The sequence below is a fragment of the Vulpes vulpes genome, chromosome 6, assembly GCF_048418805.1.
Source record: "Vulpes vulpes isolate BD-2025 chromosome 6, VulVul3, whole genome shotgun sequence".
In the NCBI taxonomy this organism is placed as follows: Eukaryota; Metazoa; Chordata; class Mammalia; order Carnivora; family Canidae; genus Vulpes; species Vulpes vulpes.
The window spans coordinates 113654009-113675013 of NC_132785.1; the positions used below are offsets into that span (position 1 = coordinate 113654009).

The following is a 21005-nucleotide window of genomic DNA, read 5'->3' on the forward strand; positions in this document are numbered from 1 at the left end:
TTACAGTCCCAAGTTTCTGCTAATGAATAATCATGTCAGTTGTCACTCAATTATCACTTTCAACATTTAATCTAAATTATGTACAGCACCTTGTTTTTTTTTTCTTTCTTTGAAGTTCCCCCATTGAATTTAAAAGTCAAATTTTTTCTTCAAGAAAAGTAAGTTGATGGAAGATGGAGGCTGAGATTAAATCAGGGGGAATCATTGATCAAGGATACTTGGAATTCTTATGAATACAAATAGCCTATCAAGGTTAATGAGGTTCAACTCAAGTTTAGAAGAAGAAAAAAATGTACTTAGTATTTTCTATGCATACACAGATTTAAGGTTTTAGGTACAATTTGAAAGGTAAATTATGCAAACCCAAAAAAGCTTTCATTCCAGTTTTTTACAAGCTTAAAACACAGTTTTTCTCCAGTACAAAACAACTGCTTAAAATATATACTCTGGATGCACAAAAAGTAATGCGATTAATAAGAGCAAAGGTCCCCTTGAATACTGACAGACAACTCTTCCAGAAATTAATGTGCTTTTAAAGAATGACCAAACAACAAATGTTAGCTTTAAAATTAACCATAAAAGTGTTCTACGATTTATACTTCAGTCAACAAATACTAATTGAGTCCTAATATGGATAAGACACTGTCAAGGGGCACAAAGAAATAGAGATAAGACCTGGTTCTTTCCCGATACTCATCTATGATTTGAAAAAGGACATAAGTATTTTATTCATAAGTGGCTTCCAGAATGCCGGAAGTTTGAATTACATCAATACATACTGGAAAAAGGCCCAGAGCAAAATCTGTGCACAGCAACATATCAAAAGAAAATGTAAACAGAAGGCTGTGCATCAGAGTGGAAGGAGAGAAAACTGTGAGAAAGACAAAAGTAGTTCAATACACTCCAGGAACAAAAACAGAATCTGGTGAAGTAAATAGATCTCTGGTTATAAGGACTCTGTTAAAGACACGTAGTGGGTAGCCTTACCATAGGGAGGAAACAAACAGTCCTTTAGACATCATTATTCTCTGATTCTGTTCACCAAGCAGCTCTTTGGTTATTAATTCACCTTGCTAAAACCAAGGTATAGAAAATTGGGACACTGGTGCTCTGCATAGAAGAGTGTTTAAATATCCATACAGAGCCCCCACAGGGTACATTAGTGAACTGGTACTCTTTTATACAATGCTCTCTGATGAGTTTCATGATTAGTATGATCCAGTCTCCTGGGTCACATTAAATCTAGGACATAGAAAATTCAAGTTTCCAGATGTGAGGACAAGACCTTGAAACCTGAAGTCTTCACCAAAACAAGGACATCGAAGTCTTATTTGTCTTAGTGAAGGGCAGCTTTCTTCTGCACTCCCCTATCTCACTCATTTTGAAATTTTAAAGACATTTACCCATATACTTTAAGGCAGTGTGAGAACATTAGTGATGTGAATAAAAGGACAGGGTGTAGAAGGAAGGATCATCACTTGTAGCTGATATAATCAAAGGAAGCTTCAGGAAGGAAAAGGCTTAGGATTTCCACAAAAAGAAGACATTACAGAAACAGTGAACAACTAGATAAAAGAGCCCCCCCAAAAAAAATGGAAATGAATAGGAAAGTTTAAGAAAAAATGAGTTTTCAAGACTGTGTATAAAGTTTTGTAGGAAAAGTATTAGGAAGTTGATATTAAAGACAAAGAGACTAGTGATTGAACAAACTGAACGGTTTGTTCTTTGGTCTTATGGTTTATAAGAAAAAGTATTATGGCACATGTTTGGGTGCCTGACAAATAGTCACATTTTGTGCATGTCTTCTAATTTATATTTGGTTTCTAAAAAGCAACTAAAGAAGATTAATCTTCATTCTTTATAGAATATATAAGGCAACATCAAATTTTTTTTAAAGAGAGACAGCAAGCACAGTAGGGCAGAGGGAGAGAGAGAATCTCAAGCAGGCTCCATGCCCAGCACAGAGCCCAACATATATGGCTTAATCTCATGACTGAACCAAAACCAAAAGTTGGACACCTAACCAACTGAGCCATCCAGGTGCCCCCAACACCAAGTATTTTTGAAAAATAAATATTACTGAATATTTTTGAAAAATAAAGCAGAAACTAAATGCTTTCAAGCAAATACCCAACAGAAGTTACATTGAGTGATCCATGACTGATTCCCTCACAAAGTCTACACTAGATGTCATTTTGAGAATAGCTTGGAGATATTCAAAAATAAGCCATAATCAGAAGTGTCACAACAATCTAAAATAATGACTATAAATTTAATTATTTTATTGTTAAAAATAAAGTCGGGGGGGGGGGGAACTAGCTAATGGGAATTTCTTCCAGAGTAAACAATGTCTTTTTGTAATTAAGATGATGGGAAAAAAATCTTTCATCTTCCAAAAGGAATTTGAATTAGACGAAAGACAAACTCAGAGAACTTTCTGCATCAATTTTAGAATGTTACCCGCACACAGAAAAATCTGCCTAGCTTTTGTTCTTTGCTGTGTCACCATCACCTAGAACAGTGCCTGACATGTAATAGACAGTCATTAAGTATTTGATATGTGAGTAAATGTTCAACCTCTCTGTCCAATTGTCTTTCACATCCAAACCCATGCAATCAATCCAAACTAGCCCCAGAGAACACCATCTCTTTCCCTAACCCAGGTAAAAATGTAAAAGAACTATTGTTAGGAAAAGGGGAAAGACAGGCTCTTTGAAGGAGAGCACTTTTAAGGCATTATAATTTTTTTTAATGCTTGTGTATATGAGACTTTTTCAATTGATTCTGCAAGTGGTAAATGAAACAATACAAAGGAAGGAAGGGAAGAAGGACAGACCAGCATGTGGCTATAAACAGCTTAGCAAAGTGATTTTTCTACCTTTGATATTTATTAGCATAGGGGTTTTTGTATTATTTTTTAATACTTAACTTTAGCAAAATAATATTATAGCACTTTTGTCAGTAGGATCAAGGGCTAAAATAATACCCATGAAGCAAATCCTAGAAGTCCTACAATGACAATCCTCTGATAATATTTCTGTTAAGTATTTATTATACATATAGAGGGCTTTGTAAAAAGCATGTCAATATTTCATTATCTTTACAATCTGCATCTTGATCCAAATCTAAAATACATTTTCCATTGATTCAGACAAGATGAAAGAGAAACTCAAACTGCAGTAACATTAAATATTTCCTTTAGATTACATAAAGTTAGACATATTTAAGACCAATTTTCTACCTTCCATTATAATTTAGAAAATTCTTCAAATGTGGCACCTTATTACAATCAGACTATAACTCCACTAATAAAAACAGATATAGAAAAGGCATGGTACATATCTATTTCCAAATGTGTCATCTGTGTTTGATCTAATTTACATAATTATAATTGGAATTAAGACATTTCCTTTTTAGGAAGTTCTTTTTTTTATTATTTTTAGTATTTTCTGATACCTCAGAAAATATTCTGATATATCAGTAATACCTTTTTTTGCTGTGCCTTCTGTCCGTATCACCCCCAAAATAAATGATAATTCACCATTCCTTCAAAGAAAGGCCCCCTCTATCCGAAGGAAGGGCTCAATTGCCACTACAACAAAAATATTTTCAAGATTAATAGGTTCCTGGCTTTAAGGTATAAATGAAAGAGAAATGAATCCATAGGTATTTCTATATATAATTAAAGAAGTTATCTATATAACTTTACATTATGTATACTGAAACTAGAGTTCATAAAATATCACAAACTTTATATTAAAACTTTACTAAACAATTCTATGGGGAAAAAAAACTGAAATCCTTTGAATACAATTTAAAAATAGCAAAGTCACCTCAACTTGTGCTGCAAAATGTGCTTTCTCCTTGTCTTTTCGCTCCATGCACCGCTTCGCTTCCTCTAACTCAGATGTCATCGCACTGAAGTTCAGCTGCACCCTCAAATCTGACATCTGCTTCTCCAGATTCTCTTTTTCCTGCTCAACCCCTTAAAAGAGAAAGCGTAAAGCTTGATGGTTGTTCTTTATTCACAGGAGAATGTACTTTCAAATGGTACAAAGCCTTGATGTTCTAATATTCCAGCTAACATAATCCACTTATTAACACTGTCACTAACAGACTTTTCAGAATTTGCCAGCCTATTGTAACAAGACTCACTCAGTATTTAAAAATATATACATTGATGTGCTATCCAACACTATTCCATTTTGATACTAAAACTTGAAATGTTTCTAGTACAATTGAGTTCAAGAAAATCCTACATATTTTTCTTTAATTTTCTTACATTCCTACCTCCAAAGTCTAACACAGAAATACTGAAAGAATTTTCAAGTCATACATTAGCTGAAAGTTACTGAAGTTGACACAAAATAGTTACTTCTTGCAAAATAAACAAATGATACTGTTAAATCTCTGATTGTGTATGCCCACTAATTTACTTACTAATCCTGGAGACTGCTACCTGAAATTGTATCACCCAACAATACAGACTTAGTATTTGATTCAACATACTTGGTCTATGATGCACAGAACACTGTAATACCATCTTCTTCAAACATATATAACACAAAAACCCTTTCTCAATGACCTTATACCTCAAGAACAGAATACAAGACATATAAATAAAGTACTTCCTTGAGTCTAAGATGCCAAAAATTGGAATATCTATTACCAATTTATCTGTTTTTCTAGTAGCTTCATTTCCAGGAAAGGAAAGGAAGGAAACACTACCAAATTAAATTTACACATCATTCATAAAACACACCTGAACTTAAGAGATATCAAAGTGCTAAAAATTGTGCATCTTGGATACACATGGATGGAAGAACATAAACAGGCATTTTAATAGCATGACAAAACCAATGACAGATACTATACAGGTATTTTACAGATACAGTTATCATACAGAAATAGTACAAAGGATAGAGTGATTAACTCTATCTTGATGAAAAACTAAGCTAGGAAGAATTAGAAACTAAGTTAGATTTAAAGAATGAATAATACAGAATCTCACCCAGCAAAGGACATGGGAGTTGTGATAATTTAGGGAAAGGAAGCAGCATAAAGCACAGAGGTACAATACTGGATTTAATATTTAGGTAGCTGTACACAATACTTCACATACCTACCACAAACAAGGGAGGGAAGAAGGAGAATCAGTAGGGTGTTTATACATTGCTAGGGAGCTTAGAAATTATCCTATAGACCAGAAGTTAACAAACGTTTTCTGTAAAGGGTCAGATAGTAAATATTTTAGCCTTATGATCTCTGTCACAACTAGTCAACTCTGCCATTGTATGGTAAAAGTAACCTAGACAGTGAATAAATGAATGGGAATAGCTATATTTTATTAAAGTTTATTTACAAAACTCTGGATTGGCCCATGGGCCATACTTTACATAGCTCTGCTAGGTTTCCAACTTGAAAAATATGTATATCTGTCTATATGTAAAAGCATTCATTATTAAATATATATTTTAAATTTTATATTTAGATAGGTATATATGCATGTGTACATGTAATATGTATCTCTATAGTGTCTATCAATGTATGGATATACATATCAGGACATAGATTAGTGTATATACATATATAAAATAACAGGAATATATATTGTATAAAATATGGAGATATTAACACATATGAATATATGTATAAATACATATAATTTATGAAACATATTTAATGCAGACATAATAATTTGATAAGTTTCATAATTTAGACACACATAAAATAGTATGGATATATATAAATATATACCTATGCACAATACTTACCTATGAAATATTTAGCAAAGTTAAAATACTTAAAACATAAGGTGTAAAACATAAACAGTGTTGCAAACACTCTCCTCCCACACCCAGGGGATTATCTCATATGCTCTACTTTGAAGAACACTTGTTATAAACATGATGGATCAGTATAGTATAGCAATTAAGAGTTCAGGTTTGGGGAGAAAAAGATTTGGGTCTGTTACTTCCCACAAATATGGCCTTAGGCAATCTTTTTATTCTTCAGTCTTCCTTTTTCTTAATCATTAAAATGGAAACAAAACTAGTACCCTTCTTATAGTGTAAAAACTAAAGGAGACAAAATGAGTAGCAAAATGCCTTGTATGTACTAAGAACTCAGTAACATGTAACAAAAGGTTAGCAAGAGTAACATGAATGCTTTGTGGCTTAGGAAGCATCCCTTCAGTAGCAGCAGTATAGAAAACTGATTACAGAGGGACTGGAGTAAGTTAAAAGGGTAATACAAATGAGACAAAGCATGCCTAAACTGAGGTAGTGGGAATAAAAAAGAAGATAGGCCAAATTCAAGAAATACCAAGATCTATAAATAGATAGAGATGAATTTGGCGGAGGAGAGAAGGAATAATTTCAGATGTTCTTTGTATTTTAGCCTTGGCTATCCACATAAAGGATGCTGTCATCAATTGAAAGAGGAAATAAAAACAAGTTTTAAGGAAAGGATGAACTCAGTTGTCAATCTGTTGACTGGGCATTCTGTGGAACAGCACACACAGATGTCCAATGAAAGACTCCAACTAGGGGGCTGAAGATTAGTGAACTTAGATTTAGGAATCATCATTACAGGTGACAGCTAAAGCATAAGATCAAATAACAACATCTAGGGAGAAATATTAAGTAAGAAACCCCTGAAAGAGGATCCTAGACAACACTCAGCATTTAAAAAAGATAAGCTGTGAACAAAGAGAAAAGATTCAAATGAAAATAATAAAAACAACAAACGCAGAAGAATCAGGAAAGAACAGAAACATAAAAGTCAGTGAAGAGTTCCAAGAAGGAAGAAGAAAAAACAGTAGTCAAGTAAGAAAAGTAACAGCATGATTCCTGTGAATTTTTTTTTTAAGATTTTATTTATTCATGGGAGACAGAGAGGGCCAGAGACATAGGCAGAGGGAAAAGCAGGCTCCCTTCGCGGAGCCTGATTGGATCCCAAGACTCCAGGATCACGACCTGAGTCAAAGGCAGATAGATGCTCAACCACTAAGCCAACCAGGTGCCCCAATTCCTTTGAATTCGACTGAGGAGATCACCAGTAAAGTAAAGCAAAGTCGATTTTAAAAGCAGACATGGAAGCTATTTTGCAATAGGTGGAGGCACAAACAGCAACCAGAGTGTGACATGTGACAATGAGTGTCGTTTCTTATGCAGATTTAAAAAAAATAAATAATGCAAGTGTTCTATAAAGATGAAAACTCTAGAACCATTAAAAGAAAGTGAAGAAGTTCATTATCAAATTGATAAGAAAACTTTCAGATTTTTTTTAAACCTGATAAGTAGTTAAGAAAAGTGACATTCTTCTAGTCCACAAAGACTTACACTAGGAATAACTAGATTTTAATAAAGTGAGAAAACATATGACAATGTACCACAGTCTTATTCCAAACAAAATAAAAGTTCCTATGTGCATCTTTATGAAAATTTGATGAATAATTAAAAACCTTAGGATTTTACTCTTAAAAATAAATTTTAAAATATTTGATGTCAAAATATATTTCAATAACAACATCACATGAAACTTAAGTGAACTTAATGACATGCAATTATGTTAGGCTAGGTATGTCAGAATTTGCCATCTAATGAAGATTTTCTGGCAATGTGAGAATTCTAACTTAGGCAACATACTGAGTTATGTGTCGGGAATCTGGAAAAATATTTATCCTCCCTGAATTTGATAGTACACTAAATGCTTACAAGTGTTTCTCCAACAATTTAGGCATTTGAGTAGGCAGCCTTATTACTGAAATAATTTACAAGCTGAACAATCTGGACTAGTCTATTAGACCATTATAAAATTTCAATATTACCATTTCTGTTACAAGTAAATTTCCAAAAAAGAAACACATCCAGACTCATTAAATTCCACAACCTAAATCAACACCACCACTAAAAAGGTATCCTAACATTTCTCAAACACGAAGTATTCCTAATCTACATAAGAAAAAGCCGCCATATGACTCATAACCACTTCTGCCAGATGATTAATTTTTGTCAGGGATCTTTAGATCACAAAAAAGATAGGATCTGAATTTTAATTGTTAATACATATTTTAAAATTGAGATAAAAGAAAATCAAACATTGTGGTATTTCCACCCTAAGTAAAAAGACAAGTGTATACACACACACACACACACACACACACACACACACAGAGAGAGAGAGACACACACACTTGGGCATGGAAATAAGAAGCTGGAAAAAATTCCACTACTAGCTTTGCTGGGTTTTTCTTGGAGAAAGCCTCACAAGATAAATACATCTGAAATGGATTTAAAATTAGAGGAGATATTAAAATTGGATGCTAATATCAGCAACAAACAAGTGAAATTTGAAATTAACAGCACAATTTACATTCACCTCCAAAGAAAATGAAATACTGAAATACAAATCTAACAAAATCTATATGAGGAAAACTACAAAAGTCTGATGAAATAAATCACAGTTGAATGAAATACATGGAGAGACAATTCATGTTCATGGCAGGAAGCCACAATATTGCCCAATGTGAGTTCTTCCCAACCTGATCTACAGATTTATTGAAATCTCTATCAAAATCCCAGCAAATTATTTTGTAAATATCAACAAACTAATCCTAAAGATGTGTGGAGAAACAAAGAAAGGATCCAGGACAGGCAATGCATTATTGAAGGAGAAGAAAAAAGCTGGAAGATTAATAACATCATCCAACTTCAAGACTCACCATGAAGCTACAATAATCAAAACAGTGTGATACTAGCAAAAAAAAAAAAAAAAAAAAAAAAAAAAAAAAGATAAATATATCAATGAAACAGAATAGAGGCCCCAAAATAGACCCACATAAAATCAGTCAACTTATCTTGATCTTTCACAAAGAAGCAAAGACAATACAATGGAGAAATGTTTGTTTTCAACAAGTAGTGCAGTGCTGGAACAACTCAACACTCACATGCAGAAGAAATGAATCTAGACACAGACTTCTAGGCATGGAAATAAGAATTCCTTTTACAAGAGTTAATTCAAAATGGATCATAGACCCAAATATAAAACTCAAAATTACAGAATCTTTAGAAGACAGAAGAAATTGTGGATGACCTTGGATTTGATGAGGACTTTTTAGGTAGAAGAGCAGAATCATCATCCTTGAAAGAAATAACTGATAAGCTGGACTTCATTAAAATTAAAATTTTTCAACTCTGCAAAAGATACTGTCAAGAGAATGAAAAGACAAGCTACAGACTGAGAAATTATTTGCGAAGACACAGGTGATAAAGGATCACCTGTGATTACCTAAAATATCAAGAGGACTCTTAAAATTCAACAAGAAGCTAAACAACCTGCCTGAAAAATAGGTCAAAGACCTTAATGAAGAGCTCCTCAAAGGAGATATATAGGTGGAAAATATATATAATAAAAGATGCTCCACATCTTACATCATCAGGGAAATGGATATTAAAACAACAAGATGCTATTACAAACCTATTAGAATAGCCAAAATCCAGGACACTGACAACTGCAAATCCTGACAAGAATCTGGAACAATAGGAATCCTCATTCATTATGGGTGGGAATGAAGAAATGATATAGCCACTTTGAAAGACAGTCTTACCATACAATCCAGCAATCATATTCTTTGGTATTCACCCGAAGTAAATGAAAACTTATGCCCATACAAAAACCTATATTCAGATGTTTGGTTTATAGCAGCTTTACTCGTAATTGCCAAAATATGGAAGCAACTCAATGGCCTTCAGTATGTGAATGGATATAAAACTCTGACAATGCTTAAAAAAAAAAAAAAGAAAGAGAGAGAGAGAGAGTGAGAACACTATCAAGCCATGAAGAGACATGGAAGAAACTTAAAGGTGTATTACTAAATTTAAGAATGATTGCATGATTCAACTATATTAGATTCTGGAAAAGGTAAAACTATGGGGACAGTAAAAAGATCTGTTGTTGCCAGTGGTTAGAGGGAGGGGGAGATGAACAGGTGAAGGACAAGGGATTTTTAAGACAGGGAAATTACTCTATGATATTATAATGGTGCCTAAATGTCATTTATGTATTGTCCAATCCTAGAATACACAACACCAAGAATGAATCATCATGTAAACTATAGACTTTAAATGATAACAATGCATCAAGGTAGGTACATCAGTTATAACAAACATACTCCCAGTGAGGGGAACTTGATCATGGGGGAGGCTATGCATTTGTGGGAGTAGGGGGCATACAGAATAATCTCTGTACCTTCTGCTCAATATTGCTGTAAATATAAAACTAAAAAGTACAGTCTCTTAAAAAATTTTGATGCTAAATTATGATTAGCTTATTGAAAAACCTGATAGTAGATCAAGAAATAAGATGACAAGAGCACAATGTAAAAAAATGCAACTCTGAAAATGGGAAGTATTTAAGAAAAATTTTTTTTAAAAAACACACATTTCCAAATCAGAATTATACCTCTCCTAAACCTCCGGTCATCTCCTTGTTCATCCTGATGGTTTAACAGTTGCTTGGAAATCTGAGATACTTGATGCTGTAAACCCTTTCGGTCACCTTCTGCTTTCATAAGTTGCATACGGAGCTCTTCTACCTAAATACAAAGAGTCAAAAATGAAACTTCTTTCAGTTTTAAATGCACAAAAAGAATAACTGAACTTACAAATTATTTCAAATTATTTTTCTAGGGAGAAATATTACTTCTAACAGACTACTGTCAGCACAAGTTGAAGCCAAGTTAACCTCCTTGTTATGCCAAGCACAGTGGAATAGTCTCTTGCTCTATTTCTTTACTTCTCCCATTCCTTCCACAAAGAATGAATGTCTTTTCCCCTTCTCTGTGTCTACCAGAACAAAGAATTTGACACACACACACACAAAAAAAAAAATTCCTTTATTGTGAACTCAGTCCACTCTACTACTATTAACCCAAGCACCTCCATAATTGTTTTTAGATTTTTTTTTTACTCCATCTCTTTCGTATGAATATGACCTACTGATTGATAAACTCAAGTGAAAAGATCACATTTCAGCATATTTTAATATCAAAGTACTGTTCAAAATAAGAAAGAAATCAATGCTGTTGAACAAACTATGAACTCCTTGAGGTCAGGGACAATGTTATTCATCAGTATTTCTAAAGACTAGCAAATTACCTACCACACATCAGGTATGTCCCCAGTGGCCATTAAACAAATTAGGAGTCTCAAAAAGACTCAGCTAAAGTCACAATGACAACCTGAACACAATAATCTCTTACTTCAAAAGATTAGAAATCACAAGTCAGAGTTCAAAACCAAAAAAAAAAAAAAAAATAGAGTGGAAAGGATTACAAATATAAACTTTCAACAAAGGAAGTCTGAACTCTGCCAACATTAATTCCATTTGTAACCCTGGTTGCAGAACAAAGCCAGTGACCATTTTTCAAGGTTTTGTAAAATAGCTGTTATAGTGTATTTTCAGCACTAATGGTCAAAACATAATATTCCTTCTGAGCATCTATGATGCTTGACATCTTTGCCTACATAGCACACAACATTGTGAGTTAGGTAAGCCATAAGCCACAATTCAAAACAGACAAAGGTACAAGTACAGTTTATATTAAACACAGGCAGAGAGGCAGTTAGAAACCTATATGCCCTTATCCAATGTATATAAGATTACTATTTCAAGTTACTGAACTTTAAATAGCAGAAGCAGCAAACTCTCATTACAAGCTATGAGTTGCAAATGTTATGCTTTAAAATTAAGCTTTATCTTTGGTTAAAAGGGGCAGGTAGCATCTTGAAAGGGTAAATATAAGACCATGCAAAGTAACTCAAATTCTGTATTTCATGTATTTTATTTCTTCCTGTTTCATGTATTTTACTTTTTCCTTCACTGTTTCATGTATTTTACTTCTTCCTTCACTCTCCAATGCCTCTTTGAATAAAATTAAGCCCCTGGGAAAGTTTAATCTTACATCCAGTCTCATTTTTACACTGGTTATACTAAGAGAGATAAATCCTAAATTGAAGCAGCAATCAGCAAAATACACTATCACAGCGGGAACTTGGTCCAGTGTTTTGTACCAGCTTTCTCCGACTCTTCCTGAAAGGATTTCATCTTTTGCTTATGTGTTTTAACATACATTCCTTAGGGGGAAAAGAATTTCTAGACCTTGGTGGATTTTTTCTTCCTCTCACAAAGACATTTAATATAAAAGGAGACTCAATCCAGATTTAATTTAAAAGAAGATATAGCTTGCATAGACTTACCTGATGCAGAAGTGTTTCTCTGCTGCCTTCTGACTGATTCAATAACCTTCGGGATACCTCTAATTCCTGTTCAAGCTAAAGTTTCAACAAAGGATAAAGAAAAATGTCCAGTGGGGCAGAAAATAAGTAAATTATAATGGGCATAATTTAAGAGGAGAAAACTGGAGAACTTTTCAGAAGATATCTACAGCTAATATGAAAAAAAATACCTTGCTATCAAAACATATCAATGTTTCCATGAAAATAATGGGTTTTGGGGGGGGGGGGTCCATGAAAATAATGTTAATTGCATAACAAAAAGTGAACCAAACCAGACCTCGGGGGGTCCAAGTTCTTAGTCAGTTCCATCTCAACTATGACACTCTTCCTTAGTCTCCTTTCTATCATCTGTAAAATAAGGACTTTATATTAGACAATCCCTGAGATTCCTTCCAGTTCTAAATCACTGTAATCTAACCTCCAAAGCAATTTTTTTCTTCAGTACATTTAACATCATACAAAACTGAAGTAGAGGGACGCCCGGGTGGCTCAGGGCTTGAGCACCTGCCTTCCGCCCAGGCAGTGATCCCAGAGTCCAGGGATCCAGTCCCACATCAGGCTCCCTGCATGGAGCCTGCTTCTCCCTCTGCCTGTGTCTCTGCCTCTCTCTCCTCTCTCTCTCTCTCTCTCTCTCTTTCTCTCTCTCATGAATAAACAAATAAAATCTTTAAAAAAAAATTGAATTAGAATAAAAACGTGAAGGACCCAATGACTAAAGTATATTTCATCTAATTGGTGATTCTGTGTATTCTTAATATTCTACCATTCCTAATATTTCCGATATAACATCCCTAAAATTTAAGAACATCTAATTTCAGAATAAGACATTTAAAATTTCCTTAATAATATAGTCATAAGATATATATTCACAGAAAATGAGCTAATTGGATGACCAAATACCTAAAAAGTTTGAATGTGCCTAGCTTACAAGTCGAAAAATATAATAGGATATGAAGGGGAAGAGGAATATGCTGCTTCCCGACCCTCGCCCAAAATATGCCTCTTTGGCATAAGTATTTCTTGAGCTGAAGGAAATCAAGACCCAACAGACTCAGGAAAAGCTTTTTACCTCTCCATTAACTGCATTAAAGATCGTGGAGAGGGAGTCTGTGTACCAGGAAGAGAGCTATGACCACAGCTAACTTTTTATATCTAGAAGACTTCTCCACAATACAAGGCAAACATTTGTTTACCAAATATTTGCTCTTCTCATCTTCCTGTGAATTGTCTTTCTCCCCTTTGAGGCTCAAGACCTCTATCCCATTTCCTTAGCTGAAGATGGTATATAATAAGCCTCAACAGCTTGGCTCCCTTTGAGCTCATCATATTTTTATGCAGCTCCTATAAATACAAAATCAGATTTTTTTTTTTCTCCTGTTAATCTATTTTATGTCAGTTTAATTATTAGGTCAGCCAAAGAACCTAGATGAATAAAGGGAAGATTACTTTTTCACCTCTACATATGGAACAAGTGTTTGTTAAAATGCCTGCGATTACATATGCTAGACATGTTTGCATTTTGTCACAGTAAGGCTGTTTTATGAAACCACAAATTTATAAGATGTTATTAAGTGCTTAGATTTGTGATAGTTCTCCAAAGTTATTATTTCACTTGACCAAACAACTCTCTATACATTATATTAGTCCTTTAAATATTGTCCATGTGGTAGTTACGACTATCATAAAGGAACAAACACTATAGTTCTGTATCTTCACTGTGGTGACAGTAACATGAATCTATACATGATTCAACTTCACAGAACATGCATAAGTACACACAAGTTGGTCAAATCTGTGATTTCACGATAACTTATGTGATTGTACCAAAGTCAACTTCTCAGTTTGCATATGGAATGACAATTATGCAAAATGTTACCACTGAGGGAAACTGTGTGAAGGGCACATGTGACCTCTCTCAACATTTTGTCTTGTAACACCCTATTGAAATTGTGACTATTTCAAAATACTTTTTAAATTTGGTTATATAAGTTTTTTTAAAAACTTATACATATGGCAAATAAAACATCATATTCTAAAAAAAAGTAAAGTATATATGAAATCACAGAATCCACACAAAATATTATCTGACTTGTCCTCCAGTTTCTTTGGAGAAATAAAGAGGGAAGGAATCACATTTCCGTTAAAATGTTTTCAAAATCCGCAAAGACCCATACTGGTTAGGTTCCCTGGATAATAACATCAGCAGCCTCAACTCCCTAAGGGCAAGCATGATGGCCTGACACAACTTGCTTACCGTAAAGGTATCATAAATGCATCATTTAACTTGACATAGGTTGGTGAAATAAAAATCAAGGAGGTAATGGTAGATTTGAAAAGAGAGATAGTGCAAAGAACATTACATCATTTGCAAATTTTCATTTTATCATTCATTACCTTGGGCTTGTCCTTAAATCTATTCATTTGCAAACTGAGGACCTTTGTCTCTAAATGCCTCTCCAATTCTAACATGCTAGACTCTATAGGTCCACAGACATGAATATATGTCAAAAATCCTTATTATTTAATGCACCTACACTGTTTTCAATGATGAAAATAAATATATTCAAAATCTCCACCCTTTAAACAACAAATCTTTCCTAAACAGCCCTGCAGTAAAGTCAAGGTCATTACATGTTCCCCACAAAGGGCTGATACAATTCAATTTGCCTGTAGGAAGGGAGTGGCCATATGATAAGGTAGCAAATGACCTATACCTGTTTCCCAAAGCAAGCAACAGAGGATGGCAGAGCCATCAAACCAAGGGACTACACATCAAAACAGATGTGTTTCAACAAATGATCTCAGGGACAATTTCCCAGGCACTCAACAATTATCACTGGCCCCATTGCAAAGAGCATTACTCTTTGATGAAAGAGAACTTTCAAAATCTTACTTGACTCTTCTCAGTTTCAGTCTGTCTTAGCTTATTTTTCATGACTCCCTCATCTTCATCTACTTTAGCTTCTTGTTTCTTCAATGCCTAGAATGAAAGATACCAGAAAATTGTAGCATTGTAAAATACACATAGAACTGAAAGTCACTATTAGGATTTATTAAGGAAAGGGGGGGAAGATGATTATGAGTTGTACAACATATACAAAGGAATTATAACCCTCTCATTCACTGAAGTCCTAAGAACACCTCGATGGTAATACATATTTTTATATATCAAATATAAACAACTTCTTGATGTTCTTAATCCATTTCCACTTAATTTCACTTTTTCCCCACCTTTGAGTATTTTGTTACACATTTAGGGAGTGTAGACAGCTAAAGCACTCTTGGAAACAAAACATACTGCCAGGTGAAATAATAGTATAAAAATCATATTATCTGTTCAGCTATTTAGACATAATAATCAAACTAGGCTCACTAGTTTTTCAAATTCTGAAAAAAATATCTTAAGGTAGAAACATGCTTATGGCAACATTATTACATGTATGATATTTTATCACTACATATAACTGGCTCTTCAAAGCAGTCTTCACAAAGAGAAAAGCATTCTTTTCTACATTTATCTCTAATGAAATGGAAAAAGAATTTCAAGAAAATTCAAATTTCAAAAGGTAGCCAGAAAAGTATGTTTTGATTTGCTCTATGGTAAAATTAAACTTAAGGAAAAAATATATATATTTGGAGTAATCTTTCATGATATTTAAAAAGCATTCTATTTGTTTAAGAAAATTTTTTATAATTCTAGCATTTAGACTTAGTAAGCTATATGTGCTTGAGAAAAGCCAAATGCCAGAGGTTTTCCAACAAAATCTATGGCACTCAATGAGTTTTAGACAAACAGCAAAACATTTTAAAAACTGTTTTGAAAAAAAAAAAAAAAACTGTTTTGATGCAAGGGTGCCTGGATGACTCAGTCAGTTAAGCCTCTAAATCTTGATTTTGGCTCAAGTCATAACCTCAAGGTGGTGAGATCCAGTTCTGCCTTGGGCTCAGGGTTCAGGGAAGAGTCTGCTAGAGATTCTCTCTCTTCCCACCCCTCGTCCCCTTCCCCTACATGTTCTCTAAATAAATCTTTCAAAAAAAAAAAAAAAAACTGTTTTGGTGCAAATATAATCAATCACATTCAACCTTCCTTAACTTACATATCCAATAAATAAATCCTAAGTGTACTTACTATGTGTCAGGCACTGTGCTGGGGCTACTAATATACATATATATAAAATAACCATGGCCCACTGTCCAGGAAATTACAGCTCCCCCTCTGCCATGGCTCTGTCTCTAATAAAAAGCAACTGAGTAAAAAGTCAGAGAAGCATTATCAAAATGAAAAAGAATTCTGGTTTCAGTATGGTAATAATATTACAACAATTATTAGCATTCACTACGTCCAGGTGTTCTTCTTCTTACATATTAAATACATTATATATAGTGAACATAAACATTTAATCCTCATGATGTGGGAAACAAAGGCAAAAGAAAAAAAATTAGATTTCCTTACTACTTAGAGCCCACTGACAAGTCCTTGCAACAGGCAGAGTGACATTCCTTTAGGAACTCTGCTGCCTCAATGTTAATGCTTTGCTAAAGGCAAAATGCAATCCTAGCTTAACATTATCCTCAGCTCCAGGATCCTGTAAGTCTATTTTAACATATAAAAATTCCTTTGAAAATTTCCTTTATCTCTAGCCCCCCAGATAGATGTTAGCAATCATCCTCCAAGCATATGACCCCCAATATACACCTGAAGGGTCTCACGACTAGTTTTTACTAAACCGTAATAAATGACCTTTTCCTAACAACAGCTACTCACTCCTTCCCCTACCTCCAGGCCCAGAGGTCCTGGAAACCTTGCCTCCAAAACACCTTGGGAAAAAAAAAAAAAAAAACACCTTGGAGGCTTGTGCCACCAGTAACTCCCTCTCAAGGTGAAAATTATAATGGGCCACTCCTCATAACCCCGTTCAGCTCTTTCTGCCCACGGATCCTGCCCCCATGCTTTAATAAAACCACTTTTTTGCACTGAAGACATCTCAAGAATTCCTTATTGGCTGCCAGTTCTGAACCCCAACATTTCAAATCACATCATGTATAAATCCACAAGTTATTATTAAGCCAATTTTATTAAGAAGGAAAGAGGGGTATAAGAAGTTGAGAGTCATAATGTTTTTCAGGTAGTTATCAAATGATTTTAATGTTTGATATTTGTCCTTTTGTCCTTTATTATAGGGTAAATGGAATTTGTAATAATATTTAATTCTATACGCATAATCTATTCAAGGTGGGATATGTTTATAAATTTTGCTTGCAAAATTATAATTATCCTAGAAGCCTGAAACTGACTGCTAACATCTTTATTCTTTCAATGACAACTGACTGCTAACATCTTTATTCTTTCAATGACTCCTTCTCCAGACCAGGAGTGTGTGTGTGTGTGTGTGTGTGTGTGTGTGTGTGTGTGTGTGTGTAAGAAAAGGAAGAGATAACAAAGACATAGTTGTTACATTTTTTAGTCATTCCTTAAAGTTTTGAACTATTTCCCTCCTCAACATCATCATTTCAACCTAGCCCCATTTTATTTTAAATGAGTTAATTAATTGGTTATCTTTTCGATATTTTTTTATTGAGCTAAAAACCAGCCTGGGCTTTTCCATGGTCAGGGTAGGAGGTTGTTACAAAGAAGACTTCCTCAGGCAGTTGATAAGTTTCATCAAACTATGAATAGCCTCTGATTCTGGTTTCAAACTCCTGAGCAGAAACCACTCCAACTCAAAAGGAAAATTAAGCTCCACTACCCAGAGGGAAAGTATCAAAAACTGTGTGGTTCTATGTTAAAAACCACTAAAGTAACTTACACATATTTTGGTAGCTACTTTGAGAATATACAAATATCCTTAAAGTTTCACCCACTGATTAGCTCAAAGCCAGAGCAAAGATAACACTATTGGTTCTTTTTTTAGCATACAAAATTTGCCTCCATCAAACTTAATATTCTAGCGCCACTCAGATTCCTAGTAAATTAACTCACAGGTCAGTGTTCACCAGACACAGAATGCCAAAACTCTTTGCACTGACCCCGAGATAACTTACTTACTGCCAAAACACTAATAAGTGATACGGAATTTACTTAAAACTATTATAGATCAATGGAGTATACTTATCAAAGCTCCACCAAACACTGGCTGTTCTCTTAATTCTTAGGCTACCTCCTTGTTCCCTTACATCTTGTTCATTCTCATTGTTCATTTTCTTTGCACCTTTTGGACCTTCCTACAGGCTTCTAAATCTCCCTCTCTAGGTTATGCAGATCAGTTTGCCTCTATTCCAAATCTCAATTTTGAATATTTATACTTGTAACCACACCCAACACCCCTACATACCCAACCCTGTAAAGACTTATCAGTTACCAGAATTCATTCACCCGAAAGTGCAATGTGAGAAATAATTATTTTCATGCTCATGCTAATAGATATTTAATCTTCATTTCTTACAATTAGTATACATATTAATAATTTTACTTGATGTTGAGGAAACAAAAATCAATAACCTGAACTTTAATTTAAAAAATTGTTTTTAATTTTTTTTAATAAATTTATTTTTTTATTGGTGTTCAATTTGTCAACATACAGAATAACACCCAGTGTTCATCCCGTCAAGTGCCCACCTCAGTGCGCCCGCCACCCAGTCACCCCTACTCCCCGCCCACCTCCCCTTCCACCACCCCTAGTTCGTTTCCCAGAGTTAGGAGTCTTTCATGTTCTGTCTCCCTTTCTGATATTTCCCACTTATTTAAAAAATTGTGTTTTATAATATGGAATTATACCTTATAAAAACATAATTCTTCTGAAAGTCAACCTTTTTTTTTAAATCTAAATTTCCATTAAAAAAAAATCTAAATTTCCATATATGAGCTAGTTGAATAAAAGAACCTCTAATTATTTTGGCTACCTAGGAATCTGCAATAAAATTTCATTTCCTCCTCACCTTCTATCTTCAACATCTGACCATTTATTTATATCTCTTTTCCAAATAATACACTTTTCTATTATAGTTCTACTTGATGCCCAAAATGTTATTTAATACCTCCCTTTTTTATTTCTCCTTTTATTCTAAAGATATATAAGTCTCAGAAAAATTCAGTCAATGAGAACTTAAATTCTATTCTTTTCAGTAGAGGAGCAAGAATGATGTCTTTTTTTTTTTTTTTTAAGAATGATGTCTTAAGGAGTAAACCAAAACAAATTACTATATTTCCACTATATCATCTAGAAATGTCATTAGGTTTGAACATTATTGCTGCTTCCTATAGACCATCAGCCGGTAAACAAGTAAACACATATACAGTATTCTAGCCCAGAATACGAACCTATTTTCTACATTACCTAGTTTAAAATGAAAGACAAAGAAAATCTAACTCTTAAGACCTAGTAAATACATATTAAGGCACTTTAAACTTCTGAAAACACAAATAACATTCAAGGAGAAAGACTTTAAAAGCTAACTGAATCAAAATTACAGCTATTTCTTTAAAGCTTAATAATAAACTTTAACTATTTATTATCTTTTTAAGTATATAAGGCCGTACTAGATTTCTTTTCCATTTGACTTAGATCAAGCAACTGAGAAGCATATTAAAACTGACCCAGTAAAAGCAGTTATAAAAAGAGAAAAAAAATTCACATGCCAATGAATTTCTATTACTATGTTATTTTGCCTCTTAAAGCTTGTTTTTTTTTTTTTTTCCTTAAAAGCAGTTTAGCTATAAAGCTATCATGTGCCCTGCTCCAGGATTCAGATTGTCTTTTACATGTTTAAGATTACAGCAACAGCACTGAGCCTTAATAGAGCGTCCCTGGAGCACATTTAAATCTTTAATAACAACAATTTTTCTTCTTTTCCTTAAGTGTGCCTATTTCCATTAAAAAGGACTAACATATTGAGTATTATACTACTGTAGTTCTTTAGAGGTAGAGGATTCTGAATTCTCATGGTTATATATATTAAAAAAAAAAAAGCAGCCTCTTCCTTTAGAAAGTAAAGGAGAAAAGGAAGATGTTTGTAGACATCTCATCTGACCATAAACACTCCCACAATTTTGACAATAGCCATGTTTATCAAGAGGCTCTAAAAAATAACACACAAAAATAAAGAACAAATAGGGAATTAAAGGCCCTTTGTCTACTGTAAAAGGACCAGATAGCTTGGGTAAGAATGATGGAGCTGGAATGAAATACAGGTAGGTCCTATGTTAACTCTCACACAGGCCACTGAAATAAAAAGAAAAAAGGAAAAAAAAAAGAAAAAGAAAGAGAAAGAAAGAAAGAAAGAAAGAAAGAAAAGAAAAGAAAAGAAAAGAGAAAAGAAAAGATGAACATAAACTATCCTGTCTCATCCTAATCATTCAGCAGTGCTCCAAGTGCATGCCTTTGGCCACAAGAGCAAGAACATGTAGATGACTCACTAGTAAACTAACAAGACTATAGAAAAACAACTCTGTGCTCACATGGAACAATAGGTCAGTAACATTGCCCTTTAAAAGGTACAAACTTCCAAGTCAGATTTTTTCCAGTAACAAAGAATGAAGTCATGTCACTGAAAATTAAAAAACTACTGCTTTTACTATATATTTTGTAAAACTTTGTTTTCTAGCAGTTTAGGTTCACAGCAAAATTGAGAGGGAAATGGAGTTTCCATATGCACCAGTGCCCTCATACATGCATAACTTCCCCATTATCAACATCCTTCAACAAAGTA

At 33.9% G+C, this 21005-nt stretch overlaps 1 protein-coding gene across 11 annotated transcripts in view; it reads right to left on the minus strand.

The window, feature by feature from the left end:
• CEP128 (centrosomal protein 128) overlaps positions 1-21005 on the minus strand; it is a 489572-nt gene that overhangs the window by 282091 nt on the left and 186476 nt on the right. For all 11 annotated transcript variants that reach the window (XM_072762163.1, XM_072762162.1, XM_072762169.1 and 8 more), the window contains 4 exons: positions 15193-15279; positions 12261-12335; positions 10465-10597; positions 3834-3985 (listed from right to left, as the gene is read on the minus strand). In XM_072762163.1, coding sequence (XP_072618264.1) covers positions 3834-3985; positions 10465-10597; positions 12261-12335; positions 15193-15279 — 447 coding nt within the window. The remainder of the gene's footprint in view (positions 1-3833; positions 3986-10464; positions 10598-12260; positions 12336-15192; positions 15280-21005) is intronic.